General features: G+C 58.2%; 2 protein-coding genes across 4 annotated transcripts in view; one reads left to right on the forward strand and one right to left on the reverse strand.

The window, feature by feature from the left end:
- FAM163B (family with sequence similarity 163 member B) overlaps window positions 1-14570 on the forward strand; it is a 34117-nt gene extending 19547 nt beyond the window's left edge. Inside the window, exons 2-4 of one of the 2 annotated variants that reach the window (XM_023189016.1) lie at window positions 7321-7461; window positions 11379-11494; window positions 12180-14570. In XM_023189016.1, coding sequence (XP_023044784.1) covers window positions 11402-11494; window positions 12180-12587 — 501 coding nt within the window. In that variant the 5' untranslated portion in view covers window positions 7321-7461; window positions 11379-11401 and the 3' untranslated portion in view covers window positions 12588-14570. The remainder of the gene's footprint in view (window positions 1-7320; window positions 7462-11378; window positions 11495-12179) is intronic. The other variant, XM_023189017.1, reaches the window with a different exon arrangement.
- Window positions 14571-16102: 1532 nt separating this feature from the next.
- Window positions 16103-27578, reverse strand: part of ADAMTSL2 (ADAMTS like 2) — a 42674-nt gene continuing 31198 nt past the window's right edge. For both annotated transcript variants that reach the window (XM_023188997.1, XM_023188998.2), the window contains exons 13-19: window positions 24471-24597; window positions 23046-23259; window positions 22776-22931; window positions 21966-22136; window positions 21069-21245; window positions 17633-17777; window positions 16103-16871 (exon numbers count right to left, since the gene is read on the reverse strand). In XM_023188997.1, the coding sequence (XP_023044765.1) occupies window positions 16753-16871; window positions 17633-17777; window positions 21069-21245; window positions 21966-22136; window positions 22776-22931; window positions 23046-23259; window positions 24471-24597 (1109 nt within the window). In that variant the 3' untranslated portion in view covers window positions 16103-16752. The remainder of the gene's footprint in view (window positions 16872-17632; window positions 17778-21068; window positions 21246-21965; window positions 22137-22775; window positions 22932-23045; window positions 23260-24470; window positions 24598-27578) is intronic.

Genomic DNA, 27578 nt, shown 5'->3' on the forward strand with positions numbered 1-27578 from the left:
GCGGAAGGAAGGAAGGAAGGAAGGAAGGAAGGAAGGAAGGAAGGAAGGAAGGAAGGAAACTTAAGTCCAGCAGCAGAGAGGGTTTTACAAACCCAACTTCTGCACGTTGTTATTTTTAAGGGAGAGAAAAAACCTGCCCCATCAGCAGCTGAGCTGGGACTTGCCCGGAGTTTTCAAGCCCCACCGTCCCACCCCCCACTTCCTGACCCACGGCCTGGAGATCAGGAAACCGCAGCCCAGAAAGTTCTTGATGCATCTCATCTGCCTTCTCCTGGCGGCCTGGAGTCCTGGCCTGGCCTACAGCTCTGTGCTGCTGTTACCGCCCCCTGGGAAACACTGGGGATCAGCTAGGTGAGGGTGGGAGTCACGGGGGCAGGAGCCCAGCCAACTCAGGGCCTGCAGTGCAAGTGTGTCCAGCGGCCCTCAATGCATTGGAATCAGTGCCAACGCCGCCCTACTGTGTGCGTGCACTGTGCCGCCCCCTGGTGGCCGGAGGACTGCAGTGGGAAACCAGGTTCTTGCCTTCATGGGGCTTAGGTTTGATGCAGGGAAGTGGGTGAGTTTACGCCGTCCCTACAGGCAAGCTGAGGGTGGGGATGGAAGGAAAAGGAGAGACATCAGATTTTATGTGGCACACCATGTTCACCCCTGGAGCCCTCACCCTTCACCATGTGACGTTGTGCTTTTCTCTCCCCACACTAGGCTCCTTGGCTCTCTTGTTTCCTTGCTTGCAAAATGAGCATAATAATAATCCTTGCCTTGGCTGTCCCAGCAATTAAAGGAGATGTTGGTGAAGGGTGCCATGCCCTCCTGGCACAGAGATAGTGGTGCTTGGCACAGGATCCTGTGCTTATTATTACTGAGAGGTATGGGGAGCCATGCAGGGTGTTTGAGTGAGGCAGCGACCTGTTCAGACTTACGGTTCAGGAACCCCAGTGGGGCAGCACAGGATGGCATGGGCAGGAGCCCCAGCTCACGTGATTTCCCAGGTCCCGAGGGTATTGCTGAGCATTCTGCTTGTTGAAGAGCAGGTTTCTCTGCTGTGTTGAAATCATCAATGTCAACAGTTGTAGGGCCTGACAGAGAGATGGGCCTGAACCACAAGCTTCTTCAGGGATGTGCATAAATATTTCAGACCACGAGGTAGTCAGAGCAGGAGAGCAGGGGTTTTTGGGAGAGGCTGCTGAGCTCAGCATCCAGAAATCGAGTCCTTTGCCCTCCTCCCATCCCCCCTACCAACAACTTGGTGCCCATGACCATTCAGGGTGACTGGCCTGTGTCTCACTCTGCAGCAGATGTGCCCAGTGACCCTGGGCAAGGCCCCCTCTCTGGTGAACACAGCCACCCAACTGCACAGTGAGTGGGTCAGCAGCATGCCAGATCCCTCAATATGCTAGATCCCTCAGCATGCTAGATCTTTCAACCTGCTAGATCCCTCAACACAGTAGATCTTTCAACCTGCTAGATCCCTCAATACACTAGATCATTCAACATGCTAGATCCCTCAACGTGCTAGATCCTTCAACATGCTAGATCCCTCAACACACTAGATCCTACAACATACTAGATCCCTCAACACACTAGATCCCTCAGCATGCTAGATCCTTCAACCTGCTAAATCCCTCAACATGCTAGATCCTTCAACATGCTAGTGCTAGATGCTTCAGCATGCTAGATCCCTAAACACACTAGATCTCTCAACATGCTAGACCCTCGACATGCTAGATCCCTCAGCATGCTAGATTCTTCAACGTGCTAGATCCCTCAACATGCTAGATCTTTCAGCATGCTAGTGCTGGATCCCTCAACATACTAGATCCTTCAACATACTAGTGCTAGATCCTTCAACATGCTAGATCTCTCAACATGCTAGATCTTTCAGCATACTAGTGCTGGATCCTTCAACATGCCAGATTGTTCAACATGTTAGATCCCTCAACATGCTAGATCCTTCAACATACTAATGCTAGATCCTTCAACATGCTAGATCCCTAAACATGCTAGATCCCTCAATATGCTAGACCCTCAACATGCTAGATTCTTCAGCATGCTAGATCCCTTAACATGCTAGATCTCTCAACTTGCTAGATCGCTTAACATGATAGATCCTTCAGCATGCTAAATCCCTCAACACACTAGATATCTCAACATGCTAGATCCCTCAACATGCTAGATCTTTCAGCATGCTAGATCTCTCACCATGTTAGATCACTCAACATACTGGATCCTTCAGCATGCTAGATCCCTTAACATGCTAGATCCCTTAACATGATAGATCCTTCAGCATGCTAAATCCCTCAACACACTAGATATCTCAACATGCTAGATCCCTCAACGTGCTAGATCCTTCAGCATGCTAGATCTCTCAACATGCTAGATCCTCAGCATGATAGATCCCTCAACATGCTAGACCCTTAACACACTAGATCCTTCAACATGCTAGATCCCTCAGCACGGTAGATCTCTCAACATGCTAGATCCCTCAATATGTTAGAGCTCCGAACATGCTAGATCCTTCAGCATGCTAGACCCCTTAACATGCTAGATCTCTTAACATGCCAGATTCCTTAACATGATAGATCTTTCATTATGCTAGATCCCTCAACACACTAGATCTCTCAACATGCTAGATCTTTCAGTGTGCTAGATCCCTCAACATGTTAGACCTTTAACAGGCTAAATCCTTCAGAACACTAGATCCTTCAACATGCTAGATCCCTCAACATGCTAGATATCTCAACCTGCTAGATCCTTCAGCATACTAGATCCCTCAACATGCTAGATCCTTCAGCATGCTAGATCTCTCAACATGCTAGATCATTAAGCATGCTAGATTCCTCAACATGCTAGATCTCTCAACCTGCTAGACCCTCAACATGTTAAATCCTTCAACATGCTAGATCCTTCAACACGCTAGGTCCTTCAGCATGCTAGATCTCTCAACATGCTAGATCCCTCAACATGCTAGATCCTTCAGCATGCTAGATCCCTCAGCATGCTAGATCCCTCAACACGCTAGATTTGTCAACATGCTAGATCCCTCAGCATGCTAGATCCCTCGACATGGTAGATCCTTCAGCATGCTAGATCTCTTAACAAGCTGGATCCTTCAGCATTCTAGATCTCTCAGCACACTAGATCTCTCAACATGCTAAATCCCTCCACATGCTGGATCCCCCAGCATGCTAGATCCCTCAGCATGCTAGATTCTTCTGTAACACTGAGCCCACCCCCACCCCAGAGTTGGGATCCCACCTCCTTGGGCCATACAGCCCAGGTGTTCCCTCCTCTGGGCAAGCAGAACCTGGAGCCAGAGGTGGCAACTCCAGGCCTGACAGCAGCAGCCGCAACTCAAGCTTTATTTTTCCAAGTTATTCCCCCAAATCTTTCTGTTCAAGGTCCTTAAGTAGCGTGGTAGCCTGCCTGACAGAAGGGCCCTACAGGCCAGGCCTCCTGCCAGCATGATCTATCTGAGCCCTCCATGGCACTGCCTGCTGCTCTGCCCGACAGGGCCAGTGGTGCCCCCATCTCCCACCATCTCTGACTCGGTCTCAGCAGAAAGGGGCTGGGACTGGTCAGCGGGTTTTGAGCAGAGTCTGCGATTCCCTGGTGCCAAAGCAGGGAGTGCCACCAGCTTCCCCATTGCCCGACCTCACGCTCAGGGTGTGGGCATTTCTCACCTTTGCCTCCATGGCCACTCCTGGCCTCCTGGGCAGATGGCAGCAGTGAGGTCCTGGCGAGCACTGGGCTCCCACCTTCCCCTCCCCTCCCAGGCTCGTCTCCCATTCCCCCATCACCGTTTCCTTTTCTCTGTCTCCTTTCCCTCTCTCTGCTCCAGGGGCTCCCAGGGAGATCCCAGGAAAGAGCCTCAGGGACTCTAGCCTGAGAAAGTAGGGTCAGCTAGAGTAGGCAGAAGCTGAAGTTTGAGGCAGGCCTGACTCTTGGGATGATGGTCTGAGTGCCCCACCTCCCTCAGACTACCCAGAGCTCCAGCCCAGGAGTCCCAGCCACTCATCTCCAGGAGGCCCAGGGAGCAGCCAGGCAGCCCTCAGTCAGGGCCCCTCTCCTCCCACACCTTCCTGGCAGGGGCTCTCTCAGCTCCACCTGACTCAGTCTCTAACTGCACTGAAGGCTAGACCCTGCCCACTGGGTCAGAGGAAGCAGTGACCCCTGAGGACCAGGGAGCCCCCAGGAGGCTTTGGCACAGCCCCATGACAGAGGCCAGGAGGCCTGATCCTGACACTCCCTGTCCCACCCTGTGGTTCCTGAGGTTGGCAGACAGTGATTTCCTGGGGACCAGGTCAGGGAGGGCAATCACCTCCTCCTTTCAGCTTCTTGCTTCCTGATTATGGCTCCAGGGCCTCCCAGCCATCCACAGCTTTGGCGTTGGCTCCAGCTCCTCTCCTCCTGGTCCACAGCACCCTTCGACTCCCCTTCTCAGCTCCACACCATGCCCATGGTGGGCCAGGCAGGGCTCCAGCCCTGGGTCACCCTGGTCACGGGTCAGCTGAAACTGGTCTTGAGACTGGCCTCTGTGGCTTGGATTCCAGACAGGGATGGGCTTTGAGCTTCAACAAGACTCCTTGAAAGGCAAGGTTAGGCGTCTGTCCAGTCGGGTTTTCCGTTGCTCAGTGGATCTTCTCACTCTTCTGGCCTCAGTTTACTCCCTGGAAAATATGGGTCAGGTCATCTCCTTGCAGAGATGTGTCAGACCCCCTGCTTCCCCGATGGCCTGGGGAGTGGGCTCTGGACAGTGGCTGAACCACTCTTGCCTCAGTTCACGCCACCACCTGGGAAAGCCACCTGTGCTGGGGGGTCCCAGGGTGAAATGAGATGAATGTACAGAGTCCCGCGATGCCTGGCTGAGGTCACGCTGGTTCTTACGACCCCCGACATGGTTGAATGACAGTCCTGAGAAAGGCAGGGACCCGTTGCTCCCCATGACATCCCACCCCTGCATCACTCCCACCCAACTGCTCAGCTCCAGCTGGCCCAACGTGGAAATGGCTTCCATTCTTCAAGAGCACAGAGACCCCCAGGCATCACCATTTGCACTTTTGTGCCAAACACACTCCTGCTAGGCAGTGAACCACAGACCCTAAGGGCCCCTCCATGGTACTGACCCCAGGGGGCTCTCCAGCTGTGGTCTGTGGGGAGCTTCTGGAAATCCGTGAAACCTCAGAAATGGCCAGCAAAATGGCGTGGTCCCTGTGCTCTTTCTGGGGGCCCCTCAAGGAATCCAGGCAACCACGGGGGCAAACCCTGGGCACAGGCAAGTTTTCCGAACACCAGGTCCCCACTCCGTGCCAAACCTGGCAGCACCAGTCCCCCTGCTATGGGCATTTTCTGCCTCCTAGACAGACCGCAAGACCCTCAGAACCTATAGTGGGCAGGGATCTGATTCACTGCCCCCATTCCCCCCGCAGCTGAGCTGGGGATAGAGCTGGGAAGACAGACATTCCAGGTGCTGTGGGGAACTGCCCTCCAGGCCCCCAGACTCCCTCCTGCCAGCCCACTCCCAGCCGGGCTCTGGATAACGTCTCAGAGACCAACCACGGCAGCGCAGGGCAGCCGAGCACTTCCTCGTCTGTTTATTACTGAACGCCGGCATCTGGGAGCCCGTGGAGCATGAAATTAGGAACAAATGTGCAGGAGGTCTAGACAGGAACTCTGCGGGCTGCTCTCCTTCGATCGAGGACGCCGGGGCCCTTGGGCTTCCAGGTAGTGGGAGCGCCTTTGTAACCAGACAGATGTGTTTGTGGAGGGAAAGGCACTCGGAGTCTCCATAAGCCCTCGACGAGACGCCAGCATGGGGAGGAGCCTGACCATGAGGCAACGAGCCTGGGTACCAGGTCCAGCTCTGCCCTGGGCCCCCAGGGTTGGCCTTCTCTGCCCTGGCCTTGGTTTCCCCATCTGGAAATGGTGGGCACCCGCCTCACCTGGTTAGAGGGGCCGCTTGTGAAGCTGTCAGATTGCAGGGCCCGTGCAATTGCACTGCCGTCGGGGCGTCTGTGTGTTTACCAGGCTCTCCTGTCCTGGGGCCCAGTTGGTTTGGAAGGTGCGGGGCTGGATGAGCCAGAGGGCAGAGCCAGTGCCGAGGATGCAGGCCTTGGCTTCTCCCTGGCTCCTGCCACGAGCGCTGGGCATCTCAGGTGAATGAGGCAGACAGAAGCCTTCATTAAACGTCGCCTGGGCCCTGCACCATGCAAGGCAGTGGCAGGGGCTGGGGCTGGGGCACAAAATAAATAGGCTCTGGAGGGTCCGTTCCTGTGGGCTTTATGGCAAGTGAGGGAGACGTGGCAAGAGGGATAGAAAACTAGCAGAGTCTGAAATTCGGCACAGGATGTGTGGCCCAGATGGCGGTGAGCAGGGGGTCTCCTGCCAGGGAAAGGCGGGTGTGGGGAGGGGGCTCCCAGGGGAGGCAGGTGAAGGCCGGTGTCTGGCTCTGCTGCCAGGTGTTTCCTGCCCCACCCCCAGCTCCACACCATTCATTCCTCAGTGCCGGTGCCGCAGGAGACAACTGAAGCTTGTAAACGCAGCTGGCTCTCCCTGCCGACTGCAGAGACTAGACAGGGCCCTCAGAAGGGGACTGTTGCCCGCCCAGGCCCCCTCGCCACAGACTCTGTGGACAGGGGTGGGGGACGCACAGGGGAGCCCCGTCTCACAACCTGTCCCTGTAAAAACCCCGGGGTGGGAACAGGGAAGCAAAGCCATTTATAAAGCTTTAAAACCAATTATGGTCCCAGGGGGCAGATAAACAATTCAGCGCTATTCTCGCCTAATTGCCTTTGCTGGCAGTGCGGAGGCTTCAAGGGAGCTGGAAGAGGGATGTGGCCCGAGTCACAACCAGGCGGCAGAGTGGCCTCCACCAGGCTGTCACTAGGCCTGACCCGCATGGCTCTGCCTCCAAGGCTTGGCCTGGGCTGTTCCCAACACCAGCAGGTCCTCTCCTTCTCCCAGCCCATCCTTCACGGCCCGGCTCAGAAACTTCCTCCTCCAGGAAGTTTCCTTTGGTTCCTCCCCTATCCATTACCACCCTGAGCACCCAAGTCCTCCCCTGTTCTCTCAGGCACTCAGCTTTCTCAGAGCACAAGTATCCTTGGGAGCCAAAGTGTCTGTAGCCCTTCCCCTTCTCTGCCTACCCTTGGAGGATGTCATCTGGCTTTATTGCTTTATCACTTGATGCTTGTTTACGTTTTCGTAATCCTGACTTTGTTGGGTGTCTAAATCATCTGGATTCCTGGCAGGGCCGATTAAAACTCCACGTCCCCCAGAGTCGGGAGGAATCAGTGTCTAAACCCTGCCACACCCATCTTACAGATAAGAAAACTGAACCCAGGCAGAGGCCTCTGACCCAAGGTCACCAGCAAGAGTAGAGCAGGACGGAGGCCCCTCAGGCTCGTGTCACCTGGGCCACAACTGAGTAGAAGAGTCCTGGAGTCCCCAGGGAGGAGGCTGAAGGTGAGCACTCAGGGAGGGCAGCAGGCGGTCCATATTCTTCCCTCATTAAATGAAGGGGTGGGATGTGGTCCTTCTCAGCTCTGGCGTTTGAAGTTTTGAAGTTCTGTGGTGTGCGTTAAAGTTCAGGAAGGCTTCCTGGAGGAGGAGGACACATGCTGGGCTTTGATGGTGTGGTAGGCCCGGGGGGATAGGCATCCCAGAGGGTGCAGCACAGCAAGAGCAGAGAGGGGACAGGAGGGTGGGGGCCCAGGGAGGCTGTGTTGCTGGGAGCTGCTCGGAATGAACTGTGGGCTGATGTCAGGCCGGGCGTTGGTGGAGCTGCCAGCGGAGTGTGTGTTTGTCGGCCATGCCTGGCCCTGGGACCTGGCGCCGTCTCGGGCGTTGCTGCTCCTCGGCGGGCGTGTATCTGCCGAGCGAGGCTGAGAGGCTCCAGCTGGACCAGCCCGGGTGTTGGAGGGTGGCTGCTGACAGCCCTGGGCACCTGGCCTGAGCCGGCACCCTTCCCGTCACACCACCAGGCTGCTCGCTGCTGGAGGAGACCTGGGCCCAGAGGAGCTGCAGCCGGGTGGAGCCAGGGACCGGCTGCATCTCAGACCTGAGAGAGAGCTTTGCAGCGAGCGGGGCCAGCTCCCTCAGGGACCCGAAGAAGGACTCAGACCTGGGGAGGGATGCGATCCTAACCACATCAGCACAGCACTGAGCATGGTGCAGCTGCTGTCCCACATAACCCCTGGGGGTCTCCCGTTTTATAGAGGAGGGAACTGAGGCAGAGGAATGGAGGCATTGAAGGCCCATTCTTGCAGCTAACTGGAGGCAGAGCCAGGCTGGCACTTGGGGGTCCAGCCTGAGTGTCCTGTATGGCTCCCCACTACCTGTCCCTGAGGGAGCGCCTCAGCCCAGCCACGGCCACCTGCAGTCTCCATCGTCCCTGCAGTCTCAGTCTGACAGCAGTGGGAGCCCCTCCACCCAGGGACATGCTCCCTATGGGAAAGCCGTGGCCCCCACTGCTATCAGTAAGCCCCAGCCGTGGGCCCCCAGCCATGGCCCCTAGTGGAGGGTGGTGCTGAATTTTAATCCCTGCATGATCACAAACAACACTCTGGCATGAGCCTCAACCTCCCTCAACCCTTCCCAAGCTGTGCGAGTGCCCTCATTGATGAAGTGGGGCCATAATTACCTGAGTGCAAATAGCAAAAATGCACTCCAGGTGACAAGCACACAGCAGGAGTCACTCTGCGGGTGTCAGGGAGGGATCGGCACCTGAGTCAGGACCACAACGGGAATCTCTCCCGCAGCTGTGGCCTTCCTCGCTCCCTCCGGGGACCAGCGCCTTCTGCCTCTCCAACATGTGACTGAAAACCCCACCCGTGGCTACAGCCTGGCCACAGCCTGAGAACTCATGTCTCTACCCAAGAGAGGCCAGCTGACCCAGTGTGGGGTGCACGTCCATCCTGAACCCAGTAAACTGGCCCAAAGGGCAGCAGCAGAGGGCTCAGATGTGGCCACCAGCCTCTTGGCTCAGGGCACAAAGAAGAGGGCCATGGCTAGGCCAGCACCCCCAAACCTGATATCAGCACAGCCTGTGATCCCCCAAAGATGCTGTGGTATTCAGGACATTCATGTGGAGGAGATACGGGGTTCAGCAGTCGGGGTAGGGCGGCAGGGGCCCCAAGGTGGATGGTAGCAGCAGATCCAGCCCTGACCTGACCCAGATCCCTCATCTTACTGGTGCTGGGGCCTGGGCAGATCACTTCTCTCCAGGCCCCAGTTTGCTCCCTAGTGGGATTATTTGAATATCAAAAAGAATCATGACTGCAGTGGATTGAAACACATCAAATATATTTTCAAAAATCAGTGAGATTGCACTGGGCGAGCTTCCACATAGAAAGGCAAGCTGGGGCAGACAACAGGCTGGGACCAACAGGGACCTCCCGTTTGCCTGCAAACGGGACAGGGGCAGCCTTTGGTTCACTGAGAGGTGCAGGTCTGGGCTGGCCTGTTCTCCATCCTCCCGGCACACACACAGCCACAAACCTCAGGGCACCAGCTCATTCTGATCCCTGATAAAGGGAGGAATGGAACCTCTCAGACTTCCCTCTGCAGGCCACATGCTAGGGTAGCCACACAGATGAGAAAGGAATGTGCTTTCGAGCTTTTTCAAGAAGAACTGGGGCTCATAAACGCGGAAGGAAGGATAACATTTGGAAAGTCACTACTTTGTAACTCCCAGTGAAGTAACAGATCCAGGTCATGCACAGGATGCTACAGCAATGGTCTGGGGGACCCACGGGAACCTGGCGACGGGAGAACGGGCTGAGAGCAGCTGCACCCATTAGCTGATTGTGACGTCAAGATGAGAGGGACAGCAGACATCAGGCCCCTGGAAATGATGCAACAGGAAGCCAGTTTAGAGGAGAAACACTGATAAAGGAGCATGTTCAATGCCACGCAAGGAATTGCGGCCAGTTCCAGTGCATGGAAAATTCCGTCAGATAAACAACCCAGTTTCTCTAATAAACAACGTGGGGGTGCAGGGCGTGAATGGGTTTCGAGTTGTTCTAGAGCAAAAGGAGCCAAACGCAACTACATCCTGATTTGAACTAACCAACTGTAAAAAAGGCATTTCCAAGATGACAGAAGAAAGCTAAACGTAGGCTGGGTAATCTTTTAAAAATCCTCCTCCGTCAGATTCTGCACTGAAGTATTTATGGCTAAAGTGATATGCTCTATGATTTCCTTTAAAATACTCCAATCTCTTCCTCCACCCCATCCCCCAGCAAGAAAAAAAAAAAAAAAATGAGGCTTGGGAAATTGAGGAAGGGAAGTGGCGCCAGCTCCCACTGGTTTGTGAGAGGTGATTGTGAAGCATTCAGGAATGTTGTAAGCTGCTTGTCAAACCTTGCTTGAACTGCAACTGGCCATGGTAAGAAAATCTACACCACAAAAATCAGCAAATGCTCCCAGCCGGGTGCTTTGAGAGCTGGTTTATCAGCACACCCCAGGACAGGGATGAGCTGAATGCAGCAGCCACAGACAGCATCACTCCAGCCTCCCTGCATTGTGTTTGGTGGACGTTTTCCGCAAGAAGGAGTTTGCAAAGGGCATGTCCCTAGGCCTGGAAATCGCACTTCTAAGAATGTATCCTGAAAGCCACTGAAGCAGGTTCAAGTAGTTCCCATTACTTAGCTACAAAGATGCTTATTATTGCTAGAAATATTTCTTTAATGTAAGAAACCCAAACGTCAGGCAGGAGCTGGTTTTCAGTTTCGCAAGATGAAAAATTCTGGAGATTAGTTGCCCAACAGTGTGAAATATACTTCGTGCTATTGAATTGCACGTTTACAAATGGCGAAGATGATACATTATATGTGTGCCTTACCACAATTAAGCATTTTAAAGAAAAGGGATCGGTTACATGAAACAATGGAATCGGGTTAGAGATTATGTTGCAGAAGAAAGTTTAAGGATATGACAGAATAATGGTGACTGTGTGAGATGAAAATGCAGGGAAGCAGGTTACAAAACCATATGTTCGGCTTGACTGCATTTGGGTAAATTTTAAAACGTGCAAGCTTGTGGAGCCAGGCTGGAAGGGCGCCATTCATTGAGAGCGTGCTACGCTGAGCATGGAGAGACACGCTTGTAAAAGCGTCACAAAACCCTGGGCTATTAGCGTCCACCTTCTACAGATGTGGAAGCTGAGTCTGGGAGAGGGGCAGGGACAGAGGCCAGCTGAGGCAGAGCAGGGCCTGGGGCTCCTCCTGCAACCCGTCCCAGGCAGAGCCCCTGCTTCTCGCGGGCACATCCTGGAGTGCTTTTTTTCCCGTCAGGCTTGTCTTCTCAGTTCTCTAGAATAGCACGGGTGACTTTTGTGGTGAGGAAGCGTGATGCTCTAAAGCTGGCGGCGTGTGTTGCAGGCTGTTGATGGAGAAGGGGGCGGATGACAGCCGGGACCGTGGTCATCACCGGGGGCATCTTGGCAACTGTGATTCTGCTCTGCATCATCGCTGTTCTGTGCTACTGCCGGCTCCAGGTACTCCCGGGTGGCAGGGAAGGGGACAGGGCGGGGAGGCCCGGAGGGTGCCCCTACCTCGGGAGGGAGCCCCGCGTAAAGGCCACAAGGGTCACGGCCTGGGAAGTGGGAAAGCCCTGTGGCAGAGAAGACGCACAACAGAAGGCAGCCAGGACCCTACCATGGGGTTCAGTAAGACGTGCCTGACTCCCCTCACCCAGAGCTTTTAATGAGGCTCAGAGATGGGAAGGGACTTAGCCAAGGGCACCAGCTACCCAGAGCAGGTGCCGCAGTAAGCACTCCCTTCCCACCTGCACTCCAGGGCCATCCAGGGTCCCCATGTCTCTCTGAGAGATGATGGGGAGCCATCGGGGCAGCTGCCAGTGCCTATGACCCCCGGCTCTGCTGATGTGGGGCTGCGAACGCCTCCATGCTTCAGTCTCCCCACCTGCAAAATGAGATAACAGTCACACCTGCACGTTGCTGGGAGGAAGAGATGAGTGGATCATCGTGAAGTGCTCAGCACCATGCCTGGCCTGAGCCAGACCCATAGCACTGGTTAAACAGCTGAGGTGTCAGGCCTGGGCTTGGGCCACCCCACTCACGCTGTGCCTGTCTCCCCTCCCCAGTCAGGGGTAGCCTTTCTCGCGTGTGGGTTCTGGGGTGGGAGCGGGCGGCCACACGGTCACCGTCCCTCTGCCCGCAGTACTACTGCTGCAAGAAGGACGAGTCAGAGGAGGACGAGGAGGAGCCGGACTTCGCCGTTCACTCACACCTGCCCCCACTGCACTCCAACCGCAACCTGGTGCTGACCAACGGGCCGGCGCTCTACCCCACTGCCTCCACCTCCTTCAGCCAGAAGTCTCCGCAGGCCCGTGCCCTGTGCCGCAGCTGCTCCCACTGCGAGCCCCCCGCCTTCTTCCTGCAGGAGCCGCCGGAGGAGGAAGAGGACGTGCTGAACGGCGGGGAGCGCGTGCTCTACAAGAGCGTGAGCCAGGAGGACGTGGAGCTGCCCGCGGGGGGATTCGGGGGCCTGCAGGCGCTCAACCCCAACCGCCTCTCGGCCATGCGGGAGGCCTTCGCCCGGAGCCGCAGCATCAGCACCGACGTGTGACCCGGGCCCGCCCCCGGGATCCTGGCCTGGAAGGTCCTGAGACCAAGGGGGGATTCCTGTGGCATACCCACCTGGCCCCAGGCCTCAAGTGGGGCTTGGCTGAGCCCTCCTCAAATCCCTGTCCTCAGGGGAGGCCCAGGCTTGGGGAGCCCCCAGGCTCGCGGCAGGGATAAGGCTCACTGAACACAAATGTGTCCTGGGGGGAGGCACAGCTTGGGCCTGGGGCTGGAAGGACCAGGTGACCATACAGCCGGCCAGGCATGCACCAGGCCTCTGAGGCACGGAGGCCACCAATACTCCTGATGCTTCCGTCTCAGACCCGACAACTTGGCCATCCCAGGAGGTCTCCATGTGTCACCCCCTCCCTGAGTCTCAGCCTTCTCACCTGCTCAAGGAAGGGATGACCTCAGTGAGGCCCAGGGCCCTGCAGCAAGGCCCTCCCTGGCAATTGCAGACCAAGGATTCTGCCCCTCCACCCTGAACTCTGGCCTCTCTGTCTTCCTCTATTTTTCCCTCTCTCTCTCTCTCCCCTACCTGTCTCTCCCTCTCACACACACACTCTCCAGGGTTCAAGTGCCAAATATCTGCCCAGGCTGAGACACATTGTGCTGAGCCCCCTGCAGATGGACAGGTTGCCCCCTAGAAGGGAGACTTTTAGGGGCAGCAGGGCCTTTGGGATGCTCAGCCCTGACCGGCTTTTTAGGGGAAGAGGGAGGCATGGGGAGAGGGAGAGGCCATGTCGCAGCCCACCTGTCGTGGGAGAGGCAACGCCGAAACGTATAGACCCAGTGCTCAGTCAGAAACAGGGCCAGCAAGCGGCAGTGCACGGAGGCAGCCCGGGGCTCGTTAGGTTGGGCAGAGCCGTGGCCCAGGGCTTGAAAACCCCCAAGTTCCCCATGAAACTTGGCTGACCCTTCCCACCCCTGGGCCTCAGTCTCCCCATCTTGTGTGATGAGGGGCTGGTCACAGAGAGACCCTGAGGACAGAGGTCTTCAGGCTCTGGGTCTCAACAGGAACTGAGATCTCCAAGGGAGACAGAGCTGCAGGTCACCTCCCCTACCTGCTTCTCAGCAGGACCTAGGAGGCCTGTCCCAGCTCCTGGTGGACCCCAAGCAGCTGGAGCCTACTGCTGCCATCTGAAGACCTCATCTGAGCCCACCCTCCCCCAACCACGCCCACCCAGGCTGAGGTCTCCTGGGAATTTTCACCCGCTCTCCTGCTGCTAAGGAAATGACGTCAGTGGCTACCCCAGAGAAATGCCCCAAACCCCGGGACACCAGCTGTCAGGAAGGCAGCTCTTCCTTACCCAGAAAGAGGCAACTATTTCCTCTCAGCAACCTGGCCCCAGGAGCCCCCTTCCCTCGCTGGGGCTCTCCCTCTCCTTCTGGGCCCTGCCATGGAGCCCCAGGGCCGGGGCAGCCCCTCTCTGCCCAGGGAAGGCACCGTCCTCAAAGACAAGGCTTTGCAGGGCAGTGGCCTTCCCTGAGCTGAGGGGTGGCCTGCGCAGGACACGTCTTGCCCTTACTCAAAAACAAAATCACCAGTTTCCAGAGGCGTCGGAATGGCTGGCGAAGACATAATTGTTATATTTTCAGTTTTCCTCCTCTTACTTTCTCCCCTGCCTGGTTTGGATAGGCCAGTGGCGTTCACCCTTGAGGTCTCTCGCAGCCCCGGCCCCCCGGGCCCGCCCACACCTCTGGCTTCCTCTGTGCATCCTGTGAAGTCTGTTTCTGATGCGTCAGCGTGGGGGGGGGGCTGGGGGGGGTGGGGGTGAGGGCCCAGAGCTGGCCCGTGCTGTGGCTGTTCTGATTCAATTTCCCACTTCCTTTCTGGTCTCCATTCTCTCTGTAGATACGTAGATCTCTTTGAAACGAAGTAAACACCCATCCCTCCCAGCTCACTCTTCTCCACCGTGGGGACCTGCTAGGGGAGCCGCTGGCTCCCTGAGGAAAGTGAAAGCCAATAAAACATCTCCCACACTGCCGTGCAGCGTCTTCAGTCCTCCCGGGTGTCCAGGCCGTCCACACCCACGCTCTTCAACCTTCTGGGAGGCAGAGTCAGCTTCTCCCTGGGGATGCAGCCAGCCGGGCCAGGGCTCTACCCGGTGGGGCCAAGAGCTGCTCTCTGGCTGGGGGGCACAGCAGTGGGCCACGTTTGATTTTGAGTTTCCTGGGTGGCTATTCATCTTCCAGCACTGAGAACTACCAGGATGGACTCTGAGCCCCTGGACAGATGGTTGTTGGGGCACAGGCTGGGTCCCCTGGGACAAGTGACTGCGCATCTCTGGACCTCAGTTTTAGCCTCCACACAATGGGGTAATCACGATGCCTGTATCGTGGGAACCTTTGGAAGATAAACCCAGGCAGAGCCGAGGAGGTGCTGGGCGCAGAACCTGGCATACAGTAAGTATCCAGTAAGTGTACAGTAAATGTTGGCAGGAAGGAGAAGCTGGGAGGGAAACAGTAAGACAAGAAGATGTGGATGGGGGGAGAGAGGAGGAGAGAAGAACAGCGAGGTGAGGGGGGACACAGGGTGAGGTGGGCAGAGAGGCCTCAGACCCCCAGGTCTCAGCGACTTGGCTCTGCCCGGCCCAAGCTGGTGACCTTGAGCAAGTCCATCCCAGGGGCCCCAACCCCCAGACTTGAGGAATTGAAAGGACCATCCTGATTGCAGCCCCTCAATGCACACACGTGCAGGCACGCTCAGAGAACCCACTTGGGGGAGGTGCTGCCTCAGTTTCCCCAGAACCCCAAGTCCTTCAGAAGCCACCCTAAAGCTACGATGGACCCTGCTCTGGCTCCCAGTCTGAGGACAACCTGGCCTCGCATTGAGGAAGCAGCCCGGCAGCCGCTCACCTCCCGGCTGCCCTGTGTGCACAGAAACACCTCCTGGGGCCCTCCCCAGCCAGTACAGCCCGGTCCTTCCTCCCATGCGGCATCCTCCAGCCGTGTCGCTTTTCCTTTCCCAAGTGCTCTCCCCCACCCTCTCGTCTGGAAAAGCCACTCCTGCTGCTGGGTCAACGAAGCAGCCCCTCCCCAGAAGCCCCTGTGTTCAGGTCAGGAAGTCCTCCATGCGCTCCAGGAATGGCAGTGACGGTGCTGCTTCCTAGAGCTTGAGGTGGGCCCGGCCCCACGCCCCCAGTACCTGCCTCATCTCCTCTGTTCTTGCCCACATGCTTGGAGGTGGGTGCCCTATACCTTAGCCAAGGTCCCTGACCCCTGCCCCCACAGGTCCTGTACCAGTTGCTGATAGGCTCAAGATGTCAACTCCACTCCTCCTCTGACGCCTGAGTCCCAATGTCCCCAAACGCCCTCCCTGCACGCTCCCCACACCTCTCATTGCCTTTTATCTGCACCTGACTGTCTTTCTCCTCAGAGCAGGTGCTGTGGCCCCCGCCGGCCCACCCTTGCACTCCAGGCCTCAGCAAGCTGGAGAGACCCCACACAGCCAGGCCCGGGCCCACCAAGCCCCCAGGCAACCCACTCCTCCAGCCAGAAGCAACCGAGACCCCATGATGCCGCCATAAATAGGACCACTTTATTAACGTAGATGAGCACTGACGCTGACTGCAGGGGCGGAGCCCGCGGTCCATCCCCAAACGTCCCGTGGGCAAGCGCCTCTGCCCGGGGTAGAAAGTGCGGCGGGAAGAGAGCTCCACGGGAGGGGCTCTATAGGAGGGAGCACGCCTGGGCCTCCTTGGCTGCCTGTGTCCCTCTCACCCTGTGGCCTCCGAGGGAGGGAGGCCCCCCAACGTTGGGCTCGCCTGCAAGTTTCCTTCAGAAGGCCCTGCCACCTAGAGAGGGCGTGGGCTGCAGGCCCAGGGCAAGACACCTCCACTGCTGGCTGTGGGCCTCGGGCCCCTCGGCTGGGGGTTGCTGGGGGCTGGGGAGTGGGAGCCACAAACACAGGATCCACACAGGAACACAGACAGGTTCCCACGGCACGGGTGGCTCTGTCTGGGGGAGGCCAGTGGGTGCCAGAGTCTCTGCCCCAGGAGCACAAAAGTCCATGGGCCGTGGGAAGTCCCCTCTTGACAGCCGAGACTCAGGGCCACGTCTCAGGCCAGCATGCCCTGCAGGACGGGGGTCTGTGGAGGCCCCAGAAGCTGCAGCAGCCCCAGGAGGGGTGCTGGGTCTTCGTCTGGAAGGGGCTGCAGCTGCCGGGCCTAGGAGTGGGGGGGCCTGCAGGAGCGGCAGCACGCCTTGCTGTAGTACCAGTGCCCGCAGAGGTTCACCTTGATGGCCAGGGCACAGTTGGTACCTGGCTGGTCCTGGCAGCTGTCATCTGGAGAAGGAACACAGGGCAAAGCGGGGCAGTTTCAGGAGGTGCCCAAGGGGTGAAAACCCCAAGGACCCCTACGTGCAGTTTTCCAGGGGCAGGTGCAGTGGGCCTCCCACCCCATGGTGGGTCTCCATCTCTAGCTCTCTGCCACCTCTTTCCTGGCCCATCTCTGTCCCCAAGATGTCGCTGTCCCAGAGAACACCAGGTGATTTGATCTGTGTCCCAAGAGGAGTGATGCCTAGAGGAGCTACAGATGCCACACCTGGAGGCCTAAGCATCCCCAAGGGGTCCACGAGGGCTGTCCACGTCCACCACTCAATGTATCCAAAGCAGAACTCATCACGTGCCCTGCACCTGGCACCCCCTTGGAGCCTGTCCCCTGTCCCTCCTCCAGGTGCCCAGGCCCTGCTTCAGCTGTTCACCTCCCTGCCCCGTGTGCCAGCCCTTGGCCGTTCCAGCTGAGTCATCCCGGATTCAGTGGCTCCGCCATCTGAAGCTGACACTTTTCCCAAAGTACAGGTCTCAGCACCCTGGGGCCACGGAACCCCAGTCAGGCCTCCTCCATTCCCCTTCCTACTCTCCCCTCCCAGTGGGGCTCAGCCATGCTGGGAGGGAGCCTCCACTCCCGGCACACCTTGGTCTCTCAAGCTGGTTCCCAGGTTCGCCATGAACGTGAGCAATGCCTGCTCACCCTTCAGGCCCTGATTCTGTCCTCACCTCCCCTGGGAGGCCCCAGACCCACCCTCAGCCTCCCCGCTCCTCACCTGGGGGCTCCGTGGGGCAGGGCTGCAGATCACAGGCCTGTCTGCCAACAGGTTTCACCAATGGATCGCAACCACGGACAATGTCGGTCCCCTGGTAGCACTTGACGTCGCGCATCCTCACGCCCACCCCGCAGGTCTTGGTGCACTAGTGTGGGAGAGACAGAGGGCCTGGGGAAAGCCTCCTGGTGCGGCAGGGGCCTTGGCAGGAGGCGAGGAGCCTGCGCATCCCCCCTTCCCCACCCCACCCTTCCCGGGTGGCTGTGAGTCCTAGCTGACACAGGACCCATGGAAGCCAATTTGAAACCCGACCTGCAGCTCCAGGGCTGAGTGGAGGTGCTGACAAAAGAGCGTTGGCTGGCAGTCGGGAGGCCCTGATTGTCTCCCACCGAGGGCTGCCTCAGTCTCCCCGGATGCACAGTGAGGGGTGGTCCTTCCTCTCTCATCTCCCAGGGCTTCCGGGCACTGGCTGGCAGTCAGGAGGCTCTGATTCTCTCCCCACGCAGGGCTGCCTCAGTCTCCCCAGATGCACAGTGAGGGGTGGTCCCTCCTCTCCCATCTCCCCGAGGGTCCTCTGGCCCCAGCTTTCCTGGGTCTGTGGTGCAGACTGTTTGTTGTGGGCCGATCAAATGCATCTCACGAAGCCACCACCCCCTCCAGTGGCTCCCTGTCCAGATGTTCCCCTTGGAAAACCCCGCTGAGCTCCCCAGAACACCAGAGACATCTGCTGGTCCCAGTCACCCTGCTGTCCTCCTGCCAACATCCCACAGGCGGTGGCTCCTTCACACTCCCCCCCACGTGGGTGACCCCACGTCACCCAGGCATGTCTGGGACCTGAGCCCTCGGTTCTCTGAGGTGGGCGGGGTGGGAGGCCCTGGCCCTGGGGCCCACTCTCCACTTCTGTTTGCAAAGGAGCAGGAGGACCGATTAAGACTTGGCAGAAAGACTGCCGCCTGCCTGCCTGCTCCGAGCCAGGGGGTGGGGGCTGGCACTGTCTGCAGGCGAGGAGAGGCCGGCTTGGCGCTGACGGCGTGAGGACAATCAGCCTTTGGCAGGGCCCCGAGGAGCCTCTGGACGTGCCTCTGGAGAGCAGCACATTCTCGGCCAGCCCTGGTGCCAGCTCCTCTGCCCCTGGGGAGTGGATGGGACTGGGCAGCTTCGGGAACAAACACTGACTGAGCCACTGCTGTGCACCGGCATCGGGGGGCAGCCGCCAGGAAGGAGGAGTCCACGTGCCCACCAGCCGTCTGTGCCAGCCACGCCTCATCCAGCCCTGCCACCTCCTCATCAGGGCTAGGAGGATGCTCCTCCCCAGCACCCCAGGCTGTCCTTCTAGGGTCCCCCCTTCACGGTCTCCCCGTGCCATGGCTCATCACCCTCTGGGGTCCCCCCTTCATGGCTTCATAGCCCCCCCATGCCATGGCTCATCACCCAGCAAGGTACCTGCACCGAGTGGGTCCCAGTTTCCTGGCCCCACAGTGGCCCCCCCATCTGAAGCTAGTGCTCTTCCCAAACTACAGACCTGGGCTGACTCCCTGGGGCCCTGGAACCCCAGTCAGTCCCCCTGCCCCTTCCCCTTCTCCCCTCCCACCGGGCTGAGCCTTTCCAGAAGGAGCCTTCATGACCCAGCACACTGTGGTCTTTCCAGCTGACTCCCAGCAAAAGCCGGCTCACCCTTCAGGTCCTGGCTCTGCCCAGGCCTCCCCCGGGAAGCCCCAGGCCCACGCTTAGCCTCTCCCCGCCTCACTTGGGTGTCCTTTGGCGGGCAACAGGGAATAAGTGAGTGTGTGTTCTCTCTCCTGAATAAGCATGTGTGCAATAGGGCAGGCAGAGGCCCTGGGGGGTCAGGGTGGAGGCCAGACACCACCCAGCATGCACCGAGAGCCTGGGGCCTGGTGAGGGCCCAGGACCTGGACCCCAATCTCTGAGCAGGGCCACACTGGGGTCCCCACTCTCTCCTCACAGACTCTTGGACTCTCTGCCTTGAACTCATAAGGTTTAGGATTTGGCACCCACCCGCCACAGTGACCAAGACATGGCGGGTACCAGGGCCTGAGACACAGTGGGGCACTTCACCATGAACGTTCCAGGCCCCGAGTCCCGAAGGCACCCCTATTTTGTTGCCTGGGTATTCAGAGTTGGCCCATGAGGAAACTGAGGCCACAGGTAGCTGGAGATCCCAGGTAAACAGCCTGGCTATGGCAGCCCCTGCCCAGTGATTCCCAGATACCCTCTGGACACCCCCAGGTCCCCCTCTCAGAAGCTCATGGCATCGCCAGGTGGGAGGGGGCTGGGACTGGCGCCAGGGCTGGCGCTGCTGTGAAAGGGGCATGGAGGGCTGATGTGTCACAGCCGATGTGAGTTATTCAAGCTGGAGTCTAGACGGGACTGCCTCCGTGGGGCCCAGAAGGCAGAGGGGCACCCACTGGCACAGGGCGGGGCTCTGGAGTCTCCCGGAGGCCCCACAGGAAGTGGCGCAGAAGGGGAAAACAGCACGGGAGGTGAAAGTAACCTGTTTGCTCTGCAAGACAACTGGGGGTAAGGGGGCGCCCAGTTTGCCACCCCCTCTGTGAAACCAGGGCTGCCCACCCACCTCGGGGCTCCCTGCCCAGGACCCCTCAGGATGAGCTGGTTCAGGCCCCCCTTCCCTTGCAGATGTCACACCCCACCTAGGTTTCACTCTAGGGCCATGAACAGGCCTGGCCTCCAATGTCTGCTACAGCCCTCAGTAACTATGGGACCCTGAGTGGGCCAGAGAGCTCTCTGAACTTCAGTTTCCTCTCTGAGGAACGGGGAAAAGGACCCCTCCTCATGACACTACTGGGAGAGAGGAGACCCTTCCGGCAAAGAGCTGGGCCAGGGTGGCCACACATGCCTCAAGGCCCCAGGATGGGAGGGCTCTCCTCCCCTCTACAAAGACAGCCAAGATCTCAGCTCTGTCCTGCCTGACATCCTGACGCTGGGGCATTCTGGGGGCCCAAGAGTCAAAGAATCTCGGAGGGGCCAGACCTGTGCAGGAAACTTATTGCCCTTTCCTCTGGCCCCGCCAGTGTCCTGACCTGGGGTGCATGTCTGTTACAGTCTCCCTAAATCCCAAGCTCCTGCCTTGGCTGTGGCTCCCGGAGGGCCAAGCCTGTGTGTGCCTCAGCCCAGTCTGCTCCTCCCGCCCACCTGGGGTCTGTCTGTCCCGTGGTGTCAGGCGCAGGATGAGTGCCGTAGGGATCCCAGGGGCAAGATCAGAGAAGGCTTCCTGGAGGTGCTGGCTCTGGCACCAACTGATGTGGTGGAGTTGAGCAGCCTTCCCGGGAAGGAAAGCCCTCACAGAGGCTGTCAGGGAGGGAGGAGCAGGAAGCACTTAAGGAGGCTTGAGGCAGGAGGGTCGGGATCAAAATTCAGGTCTGGCCTCAGGCAACCTCAGAGGGGCCGGCTGGGAGCTCACCTCTGACCACGGGCTGGTGTACCACTTGAAGCAGGGCCTCTCGAAACACGTGCTCTCCTCCGCAGGCTTCTTGGCGAGCCCACACTCGGGGCCGCTGCGCGTCTGCGGCTTCCCGTTGGCCAGCTCCATGCAGAGCACCAGCCGCTTCTTGACCCCGCGCCCACAGGTGGTGTTGCACTGAGGCCGGGGCAGAGGGAGCGGGTCAGCGCCAGGGCCCAGCAGGACCCTATACAGGGCCCACGGCGACTCTGGTGACAACGGTCTGCTCAATAGCAATTGGGTGAGAATGCTCCGGTGCATAACAAACTGGCTGAGAACTCTTTGTTCGATAACCATTTGGCCCCAAATGGATTTGATCAAAAGCAATTTAGCACAAAACCATCTGTTTTGAAACAAATTGGCTAATGACAATTTGGCCGATGATGATTTGGCCAAAATCAATTTAGCAGAAAACAATTTGGCCCGAGATTATCTGGTGAGTGATCTGCCTGGAGCTGCTGGTTGAAAGCAATTTGTGGAGAGCAACTCGTCTGAAATGGCAAGTTGATGACGATGACAGGTGGGTGGGGAAGACACACTGGTCATGATCAAAGGTTGCACAGGCCCCTGGGCCAGGAGCAGGCAGCCGGAACAACCCCCATCCCTAGCTTTCTGCATCCCAGGGCGTTGGGGACAATGCCAATTCTGTACACACCACCGAGCCATGCGAAATTGGGATCTGGAGACTTGAAAGGTGTTTTCCTACCTTTTAAGCCTTTTGTATTCGAAACTAATTTTTAGGGAATGGTCCCTCATAATTTGCAATGAATTCCTCTTTTCCACCCATCTGTGATCCCAGCCACCTGGCTCTCCTCTCTGGCCAAATGTCCTCCAGACACCGGGCTCTGGGGCACTCACCCGCTCCCAGTCCTGGGCCAGCCAGTGGGCGGGACAGTTTTTGTCCCCACAGGGGTGGATGGCCAGAGGCTTGGTCTCCATCTGGCACTGGGATTCAGGTACCACTCGTCCGTCGCTGGTCTTGCAGTACACGTGCCTGATGGTGCGGCCTTGCCCGCAGCTTCCACTGCACTGCAGAGGAGAGGACAGGCAGGGGACATCGAGTGAGAGGCAGCCACGCCAGGAGGGGGCCCTGGATGTCAGTCCCAAGGGAGAGGAGTGGCTCCCAGGCAGTGTCGAAGCGGTTGCCATGGTAACCACTTTTTAAATAACATTTTCTGTTCTAATTACAGAAATAATGCATGCTTGATGAAAAGCACACAGAGAAAAGCACACTTAAAAAGATCTGTGCACCCACCACCCAGAGGCGACCCCAGCTAGCATCTGAGCATCTCTCCCGATGAGAGAGACAGAGACAGGGAAAGAGACAGAGACAGACAGAAAGAGACAGAGATGGGGGAGACAGAGAGACTCGGAGACAAACAGAGACAGGTAGACAGAGACAGACAGAGGAACAGAGACACAGACACAGATAGGGAGATAACGGCAGAGAGACACACAGAGAGATAAACAGATGATAGAGGGAAGGTGATGCTGGTCACGTGTTTGGAGAGAAGTTTTGATTCCTATGGTAACACGGGAGAAGGCTGGTCGGACATTCTTCATCTCACACCCTTGCCTCAGAAAAAATGGAAACTGAGGCACATCAAGGCAAAGCTCTGGGTCCCCTCACCAGCCGCACGCCCAGCCACCCCTCAGTGCAGGCCTCACCGGTCCCCAGTCGGAGACAGTCCACTGCCGGTCACAGGGCGGGCCCGTGCAGTTCTTCTCCCCTACAGGCCTGGTGTTGGGGTCACACAACTTCTCATCCTCTGAGCAGCGGATGTCCCTGGTCACCACACTGCGCTCCCCGCACTTGGCAGTGCACTGTGGCAGCAGGGGTAGGGGGTGGGGGGCGTGGTGAAGGTGTAGCCACCTCCATCTCCCAAGCCCAGCTCCCCAGCTCTTCCTGATCCCCGGCTTGCTCCCGCAGGCACTCACCTCGGACCACTCTGACATCTCCCACTGGGGCCCGCAGGCGGGGTTCCGGCAGGTCTTGCGTTCCTCAGGCCGCACAGCCTCGGCTGCCTCGCACAGGTCGCTGTACACGGAGCTGTCGAAGCCGGGCGAGAGCATCTTCCAGCAGCGCACAACGCGGAACTGGTAGCCCTCTCCGCAGGTGCGCGAACACTCGCTCCAGCTGCTCGTCTCCCACCTGCCCCGGGAGTGGATGGCCTTCAACGATCCCCCGGTGGCGACTGGGACCCCATGCAACCCACACCCCTAGAGACAACACGGTTCCTCCCTTCCTCCCCGATGTGGTCCAAAACTACACGCCACAAGCTAAGCTGGACAGGAGGGTGTCGAGGCCCAAGGGTGCAGGCTGGGCCATGATGGCCCCGGAGGTCTTCAGGGAGCACCTTAGCAAGGTGGTTGGGAGGCGCCCTGAGTGTGGGCTCGGCATTCCTGCCCCTTTGTGCCCTGCTGTGTCACACAGGTGGTTGTGCCCCCATGGGACTCTGACGAGGGTGGAAGTGAGCAGAAGGCACATTTCTGGATCTGTGTGCAGAAAGGGGGCCTGGCCAGCGTGTTGGGGAAAGACCTCGTTCCCCTCAGCCTGAGCTGGGAGGGGTTATGAACAAGACTTGGAAGTCTTCCAGGCAGATAGACTTGGAATAAGAGGTCCAAAGCTGATGGGCTCTGAGCAGGACAGGGCCTGCTGGACCCCACCCCCGGGCCAGCTTTAGCAGCATTCTGGAGACCCTGGGCGTTCTGCCCTTCCCAGAAAGGAGCAAACGTGCAGGACGCGGGAGGCCCTGGATGGAGCAGCCCAGAAAAGAAGAGGCAGTGTGGCTGTGCGCAGGGAGCAGGAGGGCTCAGCCTCCAAGGAGCCTGTGATCCTCGTCGGTGGAGGACGGCACCCTCAGGCTCATCTGGGGACCCCACTTGTCACTAGGGGTAGGATGCACTCAGCTCAGTCTGACTGTGTCCACAAGGCAGGAGACGAGGCCCAGGGGTCAAGAAAACAGGCCTCCACCCACGTCCAAGGGACAGCCAATAGGCATGGAATCGTGGAAATAATCCCTTTGGGTTTATAAAAATCCTAGATGTGCCAAGTGGACCTGGTGGGGCAAAGATATCTCTGTAATATAGAGTAACGTTGAGAATGGTTTCTAAATCTATGGTGGCAAGCATTTATTGAGCACCTACTGTATACGAGGCACAGTGACAGATTAAACTGCAACTCCTGGGAAGACACAGAAGGTCTCTGAGAGGTGAGGTCTCTATGCCCCTCCTCAAAGCGCCCCCACGGCCCTGCACACAAAGCATCTCTACGGGGCAGCGGGGTAAGTCTGACTGCTTCTCTGGGCAGAGCCCCGCACACCCCCTTCCAACCCCCTGCCCAGGGCCCCTGGTGGCAGGTACCTGGGCTGGCACTCCCTCCCGGCGCAGAACTCGTGGACAGGCTCGGGACGAGTCAGGGCATCACAGTAGCTGTCATCCACCTCGACCCCATCGTAGCGGACACACATGGCGTACGTAGACATGACCCCTGGGTTCAGGACAGGGGAGGGCCTGTAAGCCATGCCAGCACCTTGGAGCCCAGCAGACAGGCCTCAGGACTTGGGGCAAGTCACCTGACCTCTCAGCTCAGCTTTCTGGCTTGGGGATCAGTCACAGCTTGTGGAACTGCAGCATTAGGGCAGCACTGTGGGTCTAAGCTGTGCAGGTCCGAGCTCTTCTCTTTGCACCCCAACCCCACCCCACCCAACCTGGCTGGGCTCCCAGTTCCCACGTCACGGAGTCCGGGCTTTGAGTCCACTCCAGCTGGCCCCCATGGAGGTGCAGAGGCAAACACAGTCAGGTGTCCCCCATCGCCAGGCGTTCAGCAACCACCCATCGCTGGGTGGACCGGCAGGTGGGAGTGAAACCTGACCGCTCCAGCCCCGTCAGCCCCCTCAGAGGTCACGGTGGGGACTTGGGTGTGCCCTGCCCTCTATGGCATGCCCCAGACTTAGCAAGCATCATCTTGAACTTTATTTTTTTGAGATGGAGCCTCACTCCGTGGCCCAGGCTGGAGTGCAATGGTGCAATCTCAGCTCACTGCAACCTCCCCCTCCCGGGTTCAAGCAATTCTCCTGCCTCAGCCTCCTGAGTAGCTGGGATTACAGGGACCTGTCATCACGCTCAGCTAATTTCTGTATTTTTGTAGAGACAGGATTTCACCATGTTGGCCAGGCTGGTCTTGAACTCCTGACCTCAGGTGATCTGCCTGCCTCGGCCTCCCACAGTGCTGGGATGACAGGTGTGAGCCACCATGCCAGGCCTGAACTTTCTTTAATCGTCACTGTGTGCGTGTCTTTGCTGGTGCCCTGTCCTCTGTAATCCCATCGGGGCACAGTGGGTGACAGGCAGCCCTCACCTAGCAGTGCCACTTCCTTGACCACATCTCCACCTTCTGCTTCTTTTGTCCTCACCCTAACACCCTCGCCTGGTACCAAACTGCCCCATAGGTCCAGCTCCCTGCCCAGGAGCAGGATGATGCTGGGAGAGCCGGCAGCAGTGGGAACGGCCTTGGGGTGGGGTTAGGGTTTGCTGCTTCTGCTGTGTGTGTGTGTGTGTGTGTGTGTGTGTGTGTGTGTGGCCACTGGAGACAGACCCAGCCTTCCGGGATGACGGGCATCATGGAACGGTCTTGGCTGCAGCTGCCATTCCCCCAGAAGGAAATCGGTTTCCCCATACCCAGAGAGCCCAGCCACCCAGCGGCGCGTGTCTGCAGGCCAGCGGCTCCTGCCTCTCCAAGCCCCAGCCCTGGATGGAACGAAACAGCCTGGGAAGCAGCCGACAAGGGGATTTTTTCTTTTTTCCGTAAAGGACGAGCCAGGCTGCAATCACGGTTCCTCTCCCGCCAGAGCTGGGCCGTGCAGCCTTTAGCCTTCTCTGAGGGGGAGGCAGGCTTCCCGGCCAGGTCTGCTCGGAATGTTCCAGGCCTCAGAGACACCCGCTCTGGGGCCCAGGGAGGTGCGGGGCTGGGGACTTGCAGACCATCGCCAAGTGCCTGGTTATTCATTCGCTCCTCGTCATGGAGTGGAAACGCGGCAGGCCTTGGTCAAGAGAGACTGGAATCCAAGTCCCAGCTCAGTGCCTCCCTGGGGTGACGTGACCGTGACCAGACTCCAGGCCTCAGCATGCTGCTTCCCAAAATGGGAACCTTCCAGTGAGCCTGTGAGAATCAAATGCCAGGATGTTTTTTCTGGGCACCCTCTTCATGACACCCATCTCGAAAAGGGTACTTTTCAAACCCCCTGAGCCACAGAGCCCCTCCCTGAAACAAAAGAAAGGGGAGGATGAAGCCTGGGGCTGCGGGATCCACTGTCCTCACCACGGTGCCCTGGAGCGTCAAAGGGCAGCAGAAATTTCCGCCTGTGACCCAAGCTGAGGCCAAACTCACGCCCCTCTGTTGCCGTGACTCCAAAAGAGTGTCTTCAAAGAAAAATCTAAAAGCAAGCCTCCCCACCGTGGCCAAAGCTCAGGGCAGGCTGACCCGCCCCACTGATGGAACTGCCCTGTGCCTGGGTTCTTGCGAAGCACAGGATGGAGGGTGCGCCGATGACCATCCATGAGACATCCGCACGGACACAAGCTATGAAAAGGGTGGACCCTGACTCCGTTATTTCTGCCCAGTGCCATTCAGCACCTCCCACAGTGACACGGAACCCTCCCTCCCTCCTGCCCTCCCTCCCTCTCTTTCTCTCTCTCTCTCTCTCTTTCTTTCTCTCTCTCTCTCTCTCTGTCTCTCAGGGTGGCTCATTTCCATTTCTGAACAGCCTCCTCTAACGCAGGGCTTCCTTCTTCCAGAGCCAAAACCTGTCTTTCTGATTTCCTGTTGTCCTCTGCCTCACTGCACCTTGGGCCACGCTGCACAGACCCAGTCCAGCCCCCTCCCTGCCATTCTCTGGGTGTTGGGAGATGGTGCTGTGTCCTCCCTGGGGACGTCTTCCATACAGGGCTGCCCATCAGGCCCTTCGCCACCGAGGCTGCCTCACCCTGCAGACGTCTCGAGCGACATCCCCTCCCCAGCCAGCGATGTGTCTGGGAGGAATCACAGATGTTTGCAGACACTTAGTGACAACGCCCACAGGCTTGACACTTACTGACAACGCCCACACGCTTGGAGTCCCCTGGCCGGGAAGTGTGGAGGAACTCAGGTCAGGTCCGTAAAGGACGTGGCAAAGCAGACCCCCCTGCTGATATCCCACCACCAAGCTCAGCTACCCTCGGGGCCTGCCCGGAAGGCAGGTCACACGGCTCACTTCCAAGGCCAGCTGCTCCTGGGTATGGTGGAAGCCGAACCCTGCATCAGGTGGTGGCAGCCACCCTCAGAACAGCAGCATCCATTGACCTGTGACCAGGAGAGGCTATTTCTTGTTTCATGTGGATCCCCACAACCCACCTTTGACATAAATATGTGTCCCAGTTCACCCGTGGAAAATGGGGGCTCGGAAGGATGTGGCAATTTGCCCAGGGCCCGTG

This window comes from Piliocolobus tephrosceles, chromosome 14 (genome assembly GCF_002776525.5).
Source record: "Piliocolobus tephrosceles isolate RC106 chromosome 14, ASM277652v3, whole genome shotgun sequence".
NCBI lineage: Eukaryota > Metazoa > Chordata > Mammalia > Primates > Cercopithecidae > Piliocolobus > Piliocolobus tephrosceles.